The 14,095-nt window shown below is 49.4% G+C and overlaps 1 protein-coding gene across 5 annotated transcripts; it reads left to right on the top strand.

Moving 5' to 3' along the window:
* Positions 1-743: 743 nt before the first annotated feature.
* suco (SUN domain containing ossification factor) lies at positions 744-13,990 on the top strand. 5 transcript variants are annotated; one of them, XM_076039246.1, is made up of 18 exons: positions 744-969; positions 1,295-1,422; positions 1,809-1,876; positions 1,963-2,070; positions 2,602-2,707; positions 3,682-3,702; positions 3,930-3,985; positions 4,145-4,236; positions 4,526-4,597; positions 5,034-5,117; positions 6,628-6,709; positions 6,819-8,159; positions 8,320-8,407; positions 8,509-8,613; positions 9,033-9,187; positions 9,407-9,498; positions 10,225-10,277; positions 10,805-13,990. In XM_076039246.1, the coding sequence occupies exons 1-18, from the start codon at positions 759-761 to the stop codon at positions 11,402-11,404; spliced, it is 3,462 nt and encodes a 1,153-aa protein (XP_075895361.1). In that variant the 5' UTR covers positions 744-758; the 3' UTR covers positions 11,405-13,990. The 5 variants fall into 5 exon arrangements, with proteins under 5 accessions (XP_075895361.1, XP_075895360.1, XP_075895363.1 ...); XM_076039245.1 differs by having other exon boundaries at positions 10,222-10,277; XM_076039248.1 differs by lacking the exon at positions 10,805-13,990 and adding an exon at positions 10,449-10,791 and having other exon boundaries at positions 10,222-10,277.
* Positions 13,991-14,095: the final 105 nt, after the last annotated feature.

The raw sequence follows: 14,095 nt of genomic DNA, 5'->3' as shown, positions 1-14,095 counted from the left end.
AAAAAAGCAATATTTCTTTTGTTAAGCAATAATTGAACAAATTTTTTTCAGCCTTTATTTTTGACTTGCCAAAGCAAAATCGAAGCGGAATCTTTGACCCATTTTCTCCATTTTATAGATCAATCAGCGAAACAATAAAAAAAATAACTTGGCAGTACTTTTGAAATAATTTGCATGCATAACACCAAGGTGCTGTCCACAGTTATAAATATTCAATAAATGCAGCAGTCACGAAAGTCAAGTGTTTTATATTTGGCAAATGCTGAGTCGAGTCCTTCTCGGTTCCTTTTTCCTTTGTCACTGAAGGTTCCTGAACATCTTGCAGTTGAAATGACTAAACCTCCGGAGGGCTGCGCTCATTGTGTATTTGCACGTTATTTTCCTGTTTCGGTGCCGCGACCTACTGTGTAATGAGCCTGTGGCTCCTCGTAGTGACTCCTGGATTGTTTGCGTAAGAGGCCGTCTGAGTCTGTGGGCTTTTGGGCTCCCGACTCTCGTGAGCTTCCAAACGTGCGCTTACATAACCCATCAAAACATTACTCACAGCTCGGTGCATCTCAATGCCTTCAGTGGCTGAAGTGTAGCTGTCGGCCGGCGCTTGTAGACCCCGAGTCCTTTGTTCTGCCCTTGAGTGTGTGTGTGTGTGTGTCTGTTGTGGCTGTTCAGAACCTTTATTTCAAGGGGAGGGTAACACAAAAAGAAAAAACACTACAGGGCGACACATAATCTTGTTAGGCTTATTAAGCAAAAGGGGATTAATGTGCAACACGGCTCGTTCTTTGCATGTCGGGATCAAAATAAGCAAACCCCCCCCCCCCGTGTGTGTTTCACTCACTCGTGTGTCCGACCGCTTTCAGGCAGCAGATTCCAGCACGACGAGAGAGACGGACCCCTCGGTGCCCAGCAAGGAGGACATCCCCACGTTCGACGAGTGGAAGAAGCAGGTCATGGAGGTGGAGATGGAGAAAAGTGAGTGTGTGTGTCATTGAGGAGGCATCCAAGATGAAGCAGCAGACAGAGGAGGCGTTTAATCACCGTTTTTCTTTGTTTCAGCCTTTTGTGTGAGCGTTGAGCTTTTTTTCACTTCCAGTTCTTCTCCACCTGTCTGTGTCTGTCACCGTCAGCCTCTCTCGCTCGCTCCCTTTCTCCCTAAAGAGCCCACGTGCTGCGTTCAGCGGAGCGTGCGCTCATGCGCGTTGCGTAACCCCCCCGCTGCTTGTTCGTCTCCGGCGAATGTCTCCGGGCGCTCTGTTTCAAACGGCTCTGATCCTAGTGTCATCCCGCCTCTGTCCAGGTCAGTCCCTCCACACCTCCACCAGCGGCGGCACGCTGCAGGTGAAGAAGGTCCAGAAGAACTTCAAGAATAACTACGCCTCCGTCGAGTGCGGCGCCAAGATACTGTCAGCCAACAGTGAGGCCAAGGTCAGAAACACACACACAGCTGACGATGTCAGATTTTGTAACACCGATGTTCAGCCTCTCGGTAAACTGGAGGTGCTGATGTATCAGCTGAAACATCAGAGCGGCCTCGTTATCTGCTGTCGGCCTCTTGATGTTCCTCTATTCGACGCATTGACTATTTGGTTCCTGCTATGTTAGTTTTAAAAGAATCTGACTGAGATGATGCTCCAAAGGGTGTGAAAAGTGAAATCATTTTTTTCTGTTACATTGGTCAATTCAAAGGATAGTTCACCCAATGCCACTCACATATGAACCATCGACTGATTGTTAATATCAGCTGTCAAAACGTGTCTCCACTCTGGTGTTTCCTGGGATTGTGACTCTCATTTCTGCATCTCCCCTCTCAGAGCACGTCGTCTATTCTCAAAGAGAACATGGACCTTTACATGCTGAACCCATGCAGCACCAAGATCTGGTGAGCTCACCGACGGCGTCGACGGCACCGCCGCATCCCGGCGAAGTTTTGTCGCGACCTTCATTTTGTAACGCGCTGTCTTCCAGGTTCGTCATAGAGCTCTGTGAGCCCATTCAAGTCAAGCAGCTAGACATCGCAAACTTTGAGCTCTTCTCGTCGACGCCTAAAGACTTCCTGATCTCCATCAGCGACAGGTATGTTTAACTTTACTGCTTTTTGTCACTGTTTATTTCCGTAAACACTGTAGTTTGCTGTAAAGGTGAGATAGTAAGACCGTAAAGGTGAGAGGGTTGTTTTTTTTTTTCTTCCTTTCAAGTGCTCTCTCTCGTGCAACTCATAAAACCGGGAGGGTGGGTTATCTCACGCACTCGCCAAGTTTCACTGGAAATGCAACAAGCACTTATCATGTTTCAGAGCCGCACGTGGGCCGACACAACGCAGCACCTCAGCAGCAGATCCACTCCTCCCCCCCCCTCCTCCCCCTCACCATATTGTCGGCTCTAATTTTAGCCGCAGCGGCGGCTTTTGTTTTGGATTTCACACTTTGCGTCCCCTCCCCAGTGTCATCCTCCCCATCCACATGCAAATCCCCACCGCCGCCCCTCCGCCTCCTGGCAGGGTAGACGGCCCCGCGGAGGCTTGACATTTGTCCCCACCCTGTCGAGAGGATCGCGGTCACACAAACACGCGCCTTAACAGTTTTTCTCCCCTCGTTCCGCCCACAGATACCCGACCAGTAAGTGGCTGAAGCTGGGGACTTTCCACGCCCGTGACGAGCGAATCGTCCAGAGCTTCCCGCTGGACGAACAGCTGTTTGCTAAATACTTGAAGGTGCTGCTTTTATTTTCTTTCCCCCCAGCTCAAATGCATCCTTTGTCTGTCCACTGTGCATATAAGACAGTCAACAATCAAGCTTATTTATTAGCGTGACATTTCCCTGTGTGGACATCCATTCATGCATTTTGCTCCAGTCTGTACTTAAAGTTCTGGACTCCCTCTCATGACTTTGCGGTGCATTTGCTGTGCTCTCCGCCGGCCTCCAGCTCTTCCCTCCTCCGACTGGAAGAGAAACTGTGACTCGCCACCAAATGGCTGCGAGGGTTTTGTGTTCGAGGCTGAGACGAGTCGCTTCGAGGGTGTTCATGTTAAAGTTCTGGGTGGGAAGCCCTCTCCCCCGGATCACAAGTTGGAGCAGAAAGGAGGACGACATTTATTTTAGTCGTCTCGTGGTTTACAGCTGGAGGTCCAGCTCCGTATCTGAGCTTTTAATCACCGTTGATGTCTATCGTCTCGCTCCTGTCTACTGTTTTGCCCTTCATTCTACATCTGAGTCGACTCATTGTCGCCCTTCCCATTGCTAAGTGTTAAATGCTCACTGTGTTGACGCACATTATGCAGTCAAAACAGACATTTGGACCATTAGTTCTGTTCGGTTTTTAGGACCCTTGGATCCTCTGTGCATTTCTTGAGCTATAAACTCTGAGGAGGCGTCTGCTTTGACAACTGTTGTGTCTCTGTCCGTCTCTTTGCTTTTGTTTTTTTAAATCTACTGTAGCCGTTTCATCTGTCTGCCTTCATATTCTTTTTTGTTTTTTGTTGAATCCTCCTTTCTGATATTTTTCCTGCCATAGATCAGTGGCATGTACCTACAGTGTGCGTGCATATGGCCGTGTGTGCGTGTGTCCGTGCGAGTGTGTGTGTGCAGAGGACTGTAAGCCTCGCCGGCTCGGTCCATACTGATTTTCTGTCTCTTGTTCTCTTTCTCTCCCTCTCCTTCCACTCTTCCTGTCTTCCTCTCGAATCAGACGTTCATCAAGTACATAAAGGTTAGCACCTCTTCTCTCTCTGTTGGAGGTTTTGCTGCACTGTTGATGTTTGCCGTGCACCTAGGTGGCTGACATGTGGCGGTTTGGTGTCACTTAATGCATGTGAAAGATACTAAACCTCCAGAAAAACCAGCATATTGCAATTACTAACAAGACTAACACTTTAATATGTTTACAAGATAACAGGCTCTGTTTGTAACGAAGGAATTTTTCCGCTCTCCCATCAGGTGGAACTTCTCTCTCACTTTGGCTCGGAGCACTTTTGTCCCCTCAGTCTCTTCAGGTAAATGGTTTTATTTACTCTCCTGTGCATAAACAGTCTGGACCATCTGTGATTCCTGCATTTTTTGTTTTGTTTTGTTTTTGCAACGTCCAGTTTTCTTTCCCTTTGGAAGACGTGATGAGTTCTTTATGTAACACAGTGGGAGTCTGTTTTGTGCAGGGTGTTTGGAACGAGCATGGTGGAGGAGTACGAGGAGATCGCCGAGTCCCAGTACCTCTCTGAGAGACTGGAGTACTTGGACGAGGATTATGGTAGGACGCTAATCCGACACGTCTGCGGTTATTGTTCAAAGAAACTGGCTGAAGGTTTGCTACGTTATTAGCTCGACAAGAAGACAAATGCTCCTACGAGCATGATTTTAAAGTGTCTGATAGAACCACACGTGTGTTGCGTATTAGAAAGTAATTTCTTCAATTCACTATTAAAAAGGTTCCGTTTCAGTTTTCAGTGTCAGCTCTGCCCTCTCCATGATTAATAAAATGAGCTGATAGTTAATTGAAAATAATCATTGATTTAACTGTCTTATCTTTATTTCCACAGACTACCCACCGGGCTACCAGCCTTCAGAAGACAGTCCCAATGGCTCGAAGAATCTGCTCGGCTCAGCAACAAGTACGAACACGCAGACACACATCAGCTTGTGACTACACAGGGAAACGCACACGATTTCAACACGTCTGTATCCCATGTGTGTGATTGGTTCGTGTGAGTGTTCCTAGATCACACCAATCAAACCATTTTCAGTTCGCAATAGAAATACCGTATCAATGCCTTTCAGGAAATTCAAATTCACTTCTCTGATACAGAGAGCAAAGAGTGCCACTCTGGTACATAAGTCCCATCTTTCACACAACCCATTTTACTGATGTGTTCTACTGTTATATCCCTAGAAGTGTCTTGAGACTCTTTTGAAAAGGTTTTCAAAGGCCTGTTCACATCACACATTGGTAGAGTTTCTCTTGTTGCCTGGAGCTAGTGTTTATCTGAGGGACTAGCGAGAATGTTCTACCTTTTAAGTACCGTCTGTTTGCATTTTTTTTCCTTTTAGATGCTATCCTAAACATGGTGAACAACATTGCTGCTAATGTGCTGGGCGGTGCGTCGGAGCTGGGAGGCGAACTGGAAACAGGAGGTACTCTTCACGTTTCCTATTTTCTGTTCGCCCAAAAGCCCAACTTGCAAATGCCGCCTTTGGCCATTTTACACGGAGGTCTTTTCTTTTTATTATTCCATGCAATAAAACCAACTTGGTCTCTGCCACCACAGCATTTTTTTTTTGGGGGGGGGGGTGTACAATTAATACCCTTCTGCATCTTTTTGACATACTTGAGAGAGGCAGTTTCAGAAATTTCTTTTAAATTATGCTACATATTTATCTATCATCGAACATGCTAATCCTATCAAGCCAACTCTTCCCGCGGGGGTGTAAAGACGGCGAGCCATTTACAAGATGTGAAGATTCAAGATTACAAAACAGAAGCAACGTCATTGCATAAGTGGCTCCTACTCGACATGTTTATTTTTTATTTGAAATGCTAAAGCTTTTTGCAACCACACCTGGCAGGACCGGTTCTAACCAGTTGCGTTCAAGTATTTCTCATTGATGATTTCCCGCTAAGCCCGCCCCCTGAGTAAAAGAACAAAGCAAATAAAGCAAGCGCGTGGTTGTGTTGTCATTGTGTTCCAGTCCGATTTATGCCTCACACTTGTTTGTATTTTATTCAACAGACCTTTAAAAATCTTCTGTCCGAGTTCTCGCTCGTTCTTTGCTTCTCTGCTTCTTTAATTCCTGGCTTCTCTGCCCGGCCACATATTGCTTAGATTAGCTGCCTCTAAAACTGGGTCATATACCTCCTCCTCCTTCTCCTCGAACGCAAAAAGCCTCCACACTGCCCTAAATGTCTGCGTGTGTTTAAATGCTGTGGCAGATGTTTGTTTAGTTTTCCCCCCCCCCCCTACAGCTGGAGGTCTCGGGCAGCATTTGAGCAGAACTTAAGCCGCCTGTGTTTTTTTTCTTGGCAGTCGTGCGTGGACGAGTTCAGTCTGAGGGGGGCAGTGACGCCAAGCCAGTTCCTCCCCGTGTTTATCCCACAGAGAGTTGATTCAGTTTGACTCTGGCGCGTTCTGTGATAAGATTAGTGGTAAAACTCCTGATTCAGCCAGATGCACAGATTTAGCCTTTTTTATTTATTGTTCCATTGACTTTCTTTTCTTCCTTAACATGAGTTTTTTTTTATGTTCTTTCATTTTGTTCTGCGACAACAATGAAACATAACAGGCCACATGAGCCATCTGGTATTCACTCTCATGGAGGAAAAGTTATTAAAAGTCTGTCATTGCTTGGCTTTGCAGCCAGAGCTCTGATTGGTATGTGAACTCCACAAGCAGGCTGTGAGGAGGGAGATCGGCTCAAACTGGACCAGACTGGTTCACTTTTTTCCCCTCCTCTGTCCTTCCTAAATACGGCCCTGCAAACCACACCGTGTGGCAAAAAGAGCCCCCGCTGTTTGTCTCGGTTCTACATTTTGCAGAGTGCAGGAGTTCTGGGGGAAACCTGCTGGTGCTGATCTGTGAGCTTCTAAATGCTAATTAAATGTCATTAAAGGCCTATTTTGAGCTCCATTGTTTTGGTTCTTGTCCAGGTAACACAACGACAGAGAAAGGCGAAAGCGGAAGCCCTGAAGTTCCAGAGAAAGCGCTCGAAACTCCCCCCGGCGCTGTCATGTAAGTAAAACCACATTTACAATTACTATGTCATGGTACTCCAACTTCCTCTTTCCGTTTTGCAACAAACAAAATTCTTAAATGTGCCGCCTGTGTGTCTGTCCTCCAGCGCGGAGCCTGCAGAGTCAGAACAACTTGCCTCCCAGCAGAGCTCCGCCGATCCTTCCCCGCCGGCTCCGGACTCCCCCGAGGAAAGACAAATTGTCACCCTTGTGGTGGAGGAAGAGGAGGAGGAGGAGGAGGAAGATCAGGGGCACAAACAGTCCACTGTCACGCTGATGGAGGAGGAGGACGACGAGAAGCGGGAGGAGGAGGAGCGGCAGACAAGGAGGGACGCCGACAGGAACCACTGGGACAGTCAGACCTACTGCCCCTTCTCCTCCTTCTCCTCGCTGTCGCTGTCCTGCGTGGCCACGCTGCCCGAGCTGCTCCACCGCTGGTGCTCCGCCCGGCTCGCCAAGGTGCGGCTCCGCAGCGCCAAGCGGCGGCAGCTCGGCGCTCAGACGCAGCCGGGCGCCGCGGCCGCCTCCCCGACGGGGACGCTGCCGCCGAGCCCCGTCACCGCTCCGCCCCCCGTCAAAGACGCCTCCCTCCCCCTCACCGAGGCGGCCGCCGAGCCGGACGTTTCCGCCGCCGCCCCCAACGCCGTCGTCCCAGAGGCGGACGCCACCGCGCAGCCCGACGCTCGCGACGCAGCCACGCCGGAGCTCAGCCTCCTCCTGGAGCCCAGCAGGACCGTCAGCTTCGCCCCCCACAGCTTCTCCGACATCCACAGCTCACCGCCGGAGCCGCCCCCTCCAATCAAGGTCGGTGCCCAGGACGCCGGCCCCACCCCCACCCTCCAAGCCGTCACCGTCCCGGAGACGCAGCAGGCCAGCAGCGCCACCCCGGCCCTCACAGTCAACCCCCCGCAACAGCAGCCGGTAGAGACGGAAGCGGCCTCGCCCGGCGTGGTGGCTCCTCCCGCCATGGAGCAGCCCGTCCAGGCTCTTCCCACCGCGTCCCGGCCGGAGGACCTCATCCCCCCTCCCACTGAGCTCCCGCCGCCCCTGCCCGCCTCTGCCACGGACACTCAAACAGACACGGTGATGTCCGGGCCGGACGGCAGGGAGCCGCAGGGCGCTCAGCTCTCCCAGGCTAACGGAGAGCAAGCGGACGCAGCGCCCGCAGAGCCCCAGCGGGTGGAGGAGGCGGCGGCAGAGGAGGACCTGCTGACCGCCGCCGGGAACGGCCACGTGCAGCGGACCGCTACCGACTTCTACGCTGAGCTTCAGAACGGCGCCGATTACGGCGGCGGAGCGATGAACGGCAACGGCGTGCTGATGAACGGCGGGGCCGTGCACGGCTCCAGCCAGAAGGAGAGCGTCTTCATGAGGCTGAACAACAGGATCAAGGCCCTGGAGATGAACATGAGTCTTTCCAGCAGATACCTGGAGGAGCTCAGTCAGAGGTACAGCCGCCGCATGCAACACCTCAACAATTATTAGCTGCCCTACAATGTTAAAGGGCAGCAGGGAATAAAATTATGTTGATTAAACTGGCGCTTCATTACAGTTTTGTTTAAATCACACGTTTTTATCAACAAACTCTGCCCCACTGTGCAATTCCAGATACCGCAAACAGATGGAAGAGATGCAGAAAGCGTTCAACAAGACCATCATCAAGCTACAGAACACCTCCCGCATCGCCCAGGAGCAGGTCGGTTCGCGCAAGCAAACTCTGCGTTCAACGCAAATGACATGTAAACGGAAATATCGGCCGGCGCACGATAGCTCACCACCACCGTGTGTGCGTTCCAGGACCAGAAGCAGACTGATTCCATCCAGGTCCTGCAGAACCAGCTGGAGAACGTCACCAGGCTGATGCTCAACCTCACGGCCACAGTGGGACAGCTGCAAAGAGAGGTCAGCGCTGGTCGTCCTGGCTTTCCACTGCAGTGTTTAATTTGTTGTTAGTTTTGAAAACATACAATCAACATATAAACATGCAGTCATGATCCACATATCACTGCTGTTTGCCTCACTGGCATTTTCCCTCTCTTCCCCTCTGGGCCGTTAGTGCTTCAGACAGTCTTTACCAAGGATCCTGCTTATTTATTTAACTTGATGATGTCCTGAGCTGTAGGTGGCACAAGTCAGACTCGTATAATAAACCTCAGTTTAAAACGTGCAAATACTGAGAAGAACATCAGAAATTGCGTCAAACAGACAAAATGTTCTCTTTCCTGGGGAATTTGAATAATTGCATCGTTTTGCCACTGCAGCATGAAAATAAGCCATTTTCCATTTCACTCTCAATAACTGTTGGGGCCGTCTTGCCGCAGGTGTCGGACCGTCAGAGCTACCTGGTGGTCTCCCTGGTGCTCTGCCTGTTCCTGGGCCTGGTGCTGTGCCTGCAGTGCTGCCGGAGCTCCACCCCCAGCCCGACCACGCCTGCCGCCTCCCTGCCCAAGAGCAACCACTACCCCAGCCCCAAGAGGTTTGACACACACGCACACATACACACATACACACACACATCCTGCCACGCATGAGCGCAAGCAGGACGTCTTTGCTTAGGCAGACTTTGCTCCAAGTTGTGCTTGCTTTCTAGCACGACAGTCCTCTCCAACTTCCGGACACACAAAGCTAGAGTGTTTACATTATGCACAACCTCTAATAAATGTCAATACATTTTTTTTTTCAATCCTCCCATCAGGTGCTTCTCCTCCTACGACGACATGAGCCTGAAGCGGCGGGTGGCGTGTCCGCTGGTTCGCTCCAAGTCCTTCCACTTGTGCTCTTCGGAAGGTAAGAGCCCCCGCTCCTCCTCCAAACACACACACACACACACACGTGTGCACAAACAGTCCGGAGGTGCTCTCTGGGCTCCTCCTTTGCTCTTTTTGTCACTAAAACACGAGCCACATCATCGCTTCTGCAGACCTCTGCTGGCTAACCGCCGCAGTCCTTGTCACGCATCTTCCCAAGTCCAAGCCCAAGCATTTCCTCAATCTCCCTGTCCGTCCAGCTGTCATTGTGTGTGTGTGCGTGCGTGTTTATCCGCAATTTGCTTTCGCACATGTTGTCCTACCAAAGCTTCTATGATCCCAGGTTAGTCGTAGTGTAGCACAAAGCTGCAGGAAGTTGCCGCTGGAGGCGATGCAATAATTGATAAATTCAATTGTTGATTCCTGAAAGTTTAAATTGAGTGTGTTTGCTGCACTCCTGGTGGGGTGTTGTCCTCCAGGCTGTCACTGCCACGTTGCCTCCATATGCAGGCTTAAGGAGTTTAATAATAGAATGTAGTGCTTTGGCAATCTGAGTAGTAACCCGGCACAAACTGGCTTGGTTTTGATGCAGTTTTCCAGCATTAGAGGCATCCAGCTTTGAAAGAGCAAATTTTAGTTCTTTCTTGCCTCGGTTTAAAAAAAACAAACAAAAATAGTTCTTGCAAATTCATTTCATGCTTGTTACACATGTTTTCCTGTTTCCCACTCCATCATTAACCTGGCCCCTCTCTCCCCTCCCCAGTAGGTCCAGATGACTTGTACATTGTAGAACCTCTAAGGTTTTCTCCAGAGAAAAAGGTACAGTGCCTGTTCCAAGTGCCGCTGTTGGGCTGTCACAGCCTCTGTGTGTTTCTTTTCTGATTGTGAGTCAGTCTGTTTTTGTTCAGTTTTTTTTTCTTTTTTAAATGTGACTCAGAGCAGAGCATGATTTGTTGTCAGTCACTCACTTTCTGCTCTCTGGTGGAGCAGCAGGGAACAGCAGCCAGAGACTCGGCCCTCTCTCAACACACCTGTCAATCACTTTGTCGGCTACACTGTGAGCATGTTTCCTCACACTTGGGATCAGAATATATGAATGTATATTGTGGTGTAAGTCAGGTGGTTAAAAGCATGACAAACTAGGTGCACCCATCATGGAATGGGAGGTTTCCCGACTCCACCCTCTCGTGTGTTGAAACCCTCTTTATGATCCGCCTGGTGTTGACCTCAGTGTCCGGCAGAGAGAAGTGCTTGATGTGGTTTTTACAACCTTTTGGTGCAGTTCCACTCGCTCTGGGCACGTTTTGACCCGTTTTGTCGCCCTTCTTGTTTTGTCTCTCTTGCAGAAAAAACGCTGCAAGACAAAGTCTCTGGACAAGGTTGACATCCTGAAGGATTTCGAGTCCTGCGCGCCAGCGACAAACGGCGGCCCCAAGTGCAACGGCTTCCACTCGTGCCTGCCCGAGCGACCGCCGCCATCCCTCCTTCCTCCTCCTCCTCCTTCACCTCTTCCTCCCCTGGCACTTCCTCCTCCTCTTCCTTCTCCTCCCACTCCGCCTCCTCTTCCCCTCCCCCTGCTGCCACTTCCTGCTTTCCTCCCCGCCTCTCTGGAAGAGGCGCCGCCCCCGCCCGCTTACACTGTCAAGGAATCCACCTCCTCGGAGACCAGCAGTTGCTGCTCCTCCTACTCTGAGGAAGGCCCCGCCCCGCCCCCGGCCCCGCTCTTCCCCCGCTCCGTAGGCCTGTGCAACGGCCACGGCCTGGCCCTGCCCGTGCAGCAGATCGGCGCCAAGACGCGACAGGAGAAGCGCTCGGAGAAGCGGCGGAGGTCGCGGCAGGCTGAGCTGCAGTTCCCCACCGTTCCCAGCCTGCAGCAACTCATGAAGGGAAACAAGGACATCAGCGTGGGGACCATTGGCGTGACGGCGGTCACCGGGCACGTCTGAACACTTTTATCACGCGTTTCTACTCTCACTCACACATGCACACACTACACACACACACACACACACACACACACACACACTAGATAGTAGCAGATTTGCGCGGTGGGCAGTCGAGGTCAGACTGTATCCCAAAGAAGCACGTGGCGCAAGAGAGCGCAGAGACGACCACATGGTCCCTGTACGCTCCTGACAAAGACCCTGTTTCTGGTTATGTGCCTTTTATATCTGTTCCTGAACCTTTCAATGGATGCGAAAAAAAGAAAAAATGTTAAAATGAGTGTTGACGTGGGCAGAGAGAGAGAGAGAGACACACACACACACACATGCGCTGACGGGAGGGAGGTAAACACTGACACGACACAACATCCTTTGCTTTTCTACTGGATAAGCACATCGCTGGTGACGGCTGAGCACCGGTTAGTTCATCCTCAGCCCTGGAAGCCCCCGGACCCCCCAGGCTGCTCCCAGCGTGACGGTCCAAGGCTGCTCTGTCTTGGATGGTGGTTACGAGACGACGACCTGCTTCTCTCTCTCTGTTCTGTATTTTTTTCCTCCTGCCCCCCCAGCATTATGCTGATTCACCCGTTGCTCTGTTGGACCACAGTGTTGCACTGAACATGTTCTGCTAAAGTCTCTTGTCAGTCTGGTCCAAACCTACCAACTAACCAACTAACCAACCAACCAACCAACAGAGATGAATGAAGAACTGCATTTTTATTTCTCGGAATGTCGGAATGTGTGTGAGCTTAGCATTAGTATGTGTCACCAGCACAAACGCAGCAGCTTTTGTTGGTTCCTGATAGTCATCTGTGGCGTTGTCTGTGAACTTTCACACTATAGTTTGGGCTGCGCCCGAAAACACTCGCTACAGCGCTAAGATTGCAGAGCGGACATTGTGACTGCAAGGAAAAAAAGCGACGCGTGGCTTTCACTGTCTTTCATTCTCACTCTTCATCATCTGAACCTGAGCCACGCTTCTCTCTTCTGTCAGTTCTTTGGGTGTATTTATTATTATTATTACTGAACAGGACCACCAGTGTGGAGGCAAATGTTTCTTGTCAGTGGTGCTGTAGGGAAACATTGGGGGGGTATGTGGGGGGAGGGTATGAGATGGGAGGGGTGGGAGGACATTTTTCCAATGTTTACACTTCTGTCACACGTGTGTTCGACTATCGCGAGTCTGACAGGCCAGTTTTATTTATCTATTTATTTATTTAAATGACTTATTTTCTAAACGTACTGCTGGCCTGGCAGCCTCCTGGTGCGATGGCACCACAGTAGAGTCACATGTGAGTTTGTTACATCGAGATTTCTTCTTTTTTTCTTTTTAATGTGCAATAGACTCAGTAGACCCTTCTTATGCGTCGCCATGATGAACGGCTCAACCATCTTTTTTTTGTCTTCTTTTTAACAGTGGTTATGTCACGTGCGCACCTGCTGCAGCCAACAGCACAGTTGGAGTATTACATGATGATAATTGCCACTGAATTATTGGGATCAACACACTGCTGCATTTGTGAAGTGAAAAGTTTTCCTTCTTGTCTGGACGTCTCTTGCTGATTGTGTTAAAATGCCAATCTGGCAGTTTGAACCAAACCCTATTATGGTTTGCAACACGCCTAAGTTATTAAAACACTCCAAACCCTGTAGGAGATTGCAGGCATTAAAGGGTGTTGCTCCTTTAAAAAATAAATAAATAAATAAATAAAAAAAATATTTTGTTAGTCAGTAATGCAGTTTCTGACGAGCTCTGTTTGGTTGGACACGTTGACCGAGACTCTTCATGCTAACTTTTCATTCTGTCCTGTGCAGTCCTGCTCTCTTTCTTTGCTCGCCACTCAAGTCATGTGTCACTCTCCTCCCCACCAGCCCCCAACACACATTGACACACTACTCATTGCACAACTGTGAAGAGAGGTTTTAAAGAATGCTCCTGCTTTTATCGCCCACCCCTGGAGATGCTTCATCTGTCACCGTGTCCGCCACCTTGACGAGATTTCCTGTTTTACTTTTTATTTGTTTTTCGTCTCCTCTTCCGTTGCGTGCTCATCTGTGACTTAATGTGTTCGCCACCACCTCTATATTTGTGAGGAAAACTATTGAAAACAAAGGGAACACAGCACAGAGGGGTGGGATTTTTGGAACACTATTAATGTGATTCTCTATGTTCTGCAGAGATTTATTTTCTTTTGGTTACCCTTTTTGACTGTATGATTTTTTTTGTGGGAGTTGTGTGTTAAATCTGTATGCATGTGGGAGTTTTTGTTTGTTTCTTTCAATCCTGTATGTGTGTGTCTGTTATAAGAGAGACTACTTTCAATTCACTTATCTGATAACACAGCAAAAGGACAGATCATCTGTGAGAGATTCTGTGAGCTCAGTGTGTACGTTGTATGACTGTATGCCTTTTGTTTTTCTACCTGATTTGTCAAGTGCGACCTTTTTCTTTCTTTCTCCGTCTCTCAATTTCTGTGATTACTCTAAAGAGCTGCACAGTACCTTTTGAGCAGGAGTGAGTTACTACAAAACTGTAGTGCCATTAGAAACTGTGAATTTCTAAATAAAACTTTTTTTTGTTGTCTTTCACCTCGTCTTGGCCTTTTAATGTGTTGGACTTGCAGTACAGCTGATCTCAAGTGTGGTTGGAAATGTAACTTCAGGACACCACAACTACTAACAACCATAGTAACC

This window comes from Nelusetta ayraudi, unplaced genomic scaffold (genome assembly GCF_046127955.1).
Source record: "Nelusetta ayraudi isolate G7.1 ecotype Tasmania unplaced genomic scaffold, CSIRO-AGI_Nayr_v1 ptg000059l, whole genome shotgun sequence".
Classification (NCBI taxonomy): domain Eukaryota; kingdom Metazoa; phylum Chordata; class Actinopteri; order Tetraodontiformes; family Monacanthidae; genus Nelusetta; species Nelusetta ayraudi.
The sequence above is the reverse complement of the archived record's forward strand: the minus strand, read 5'-3'. Positions and strand labels throughout refer to the sequence as shown.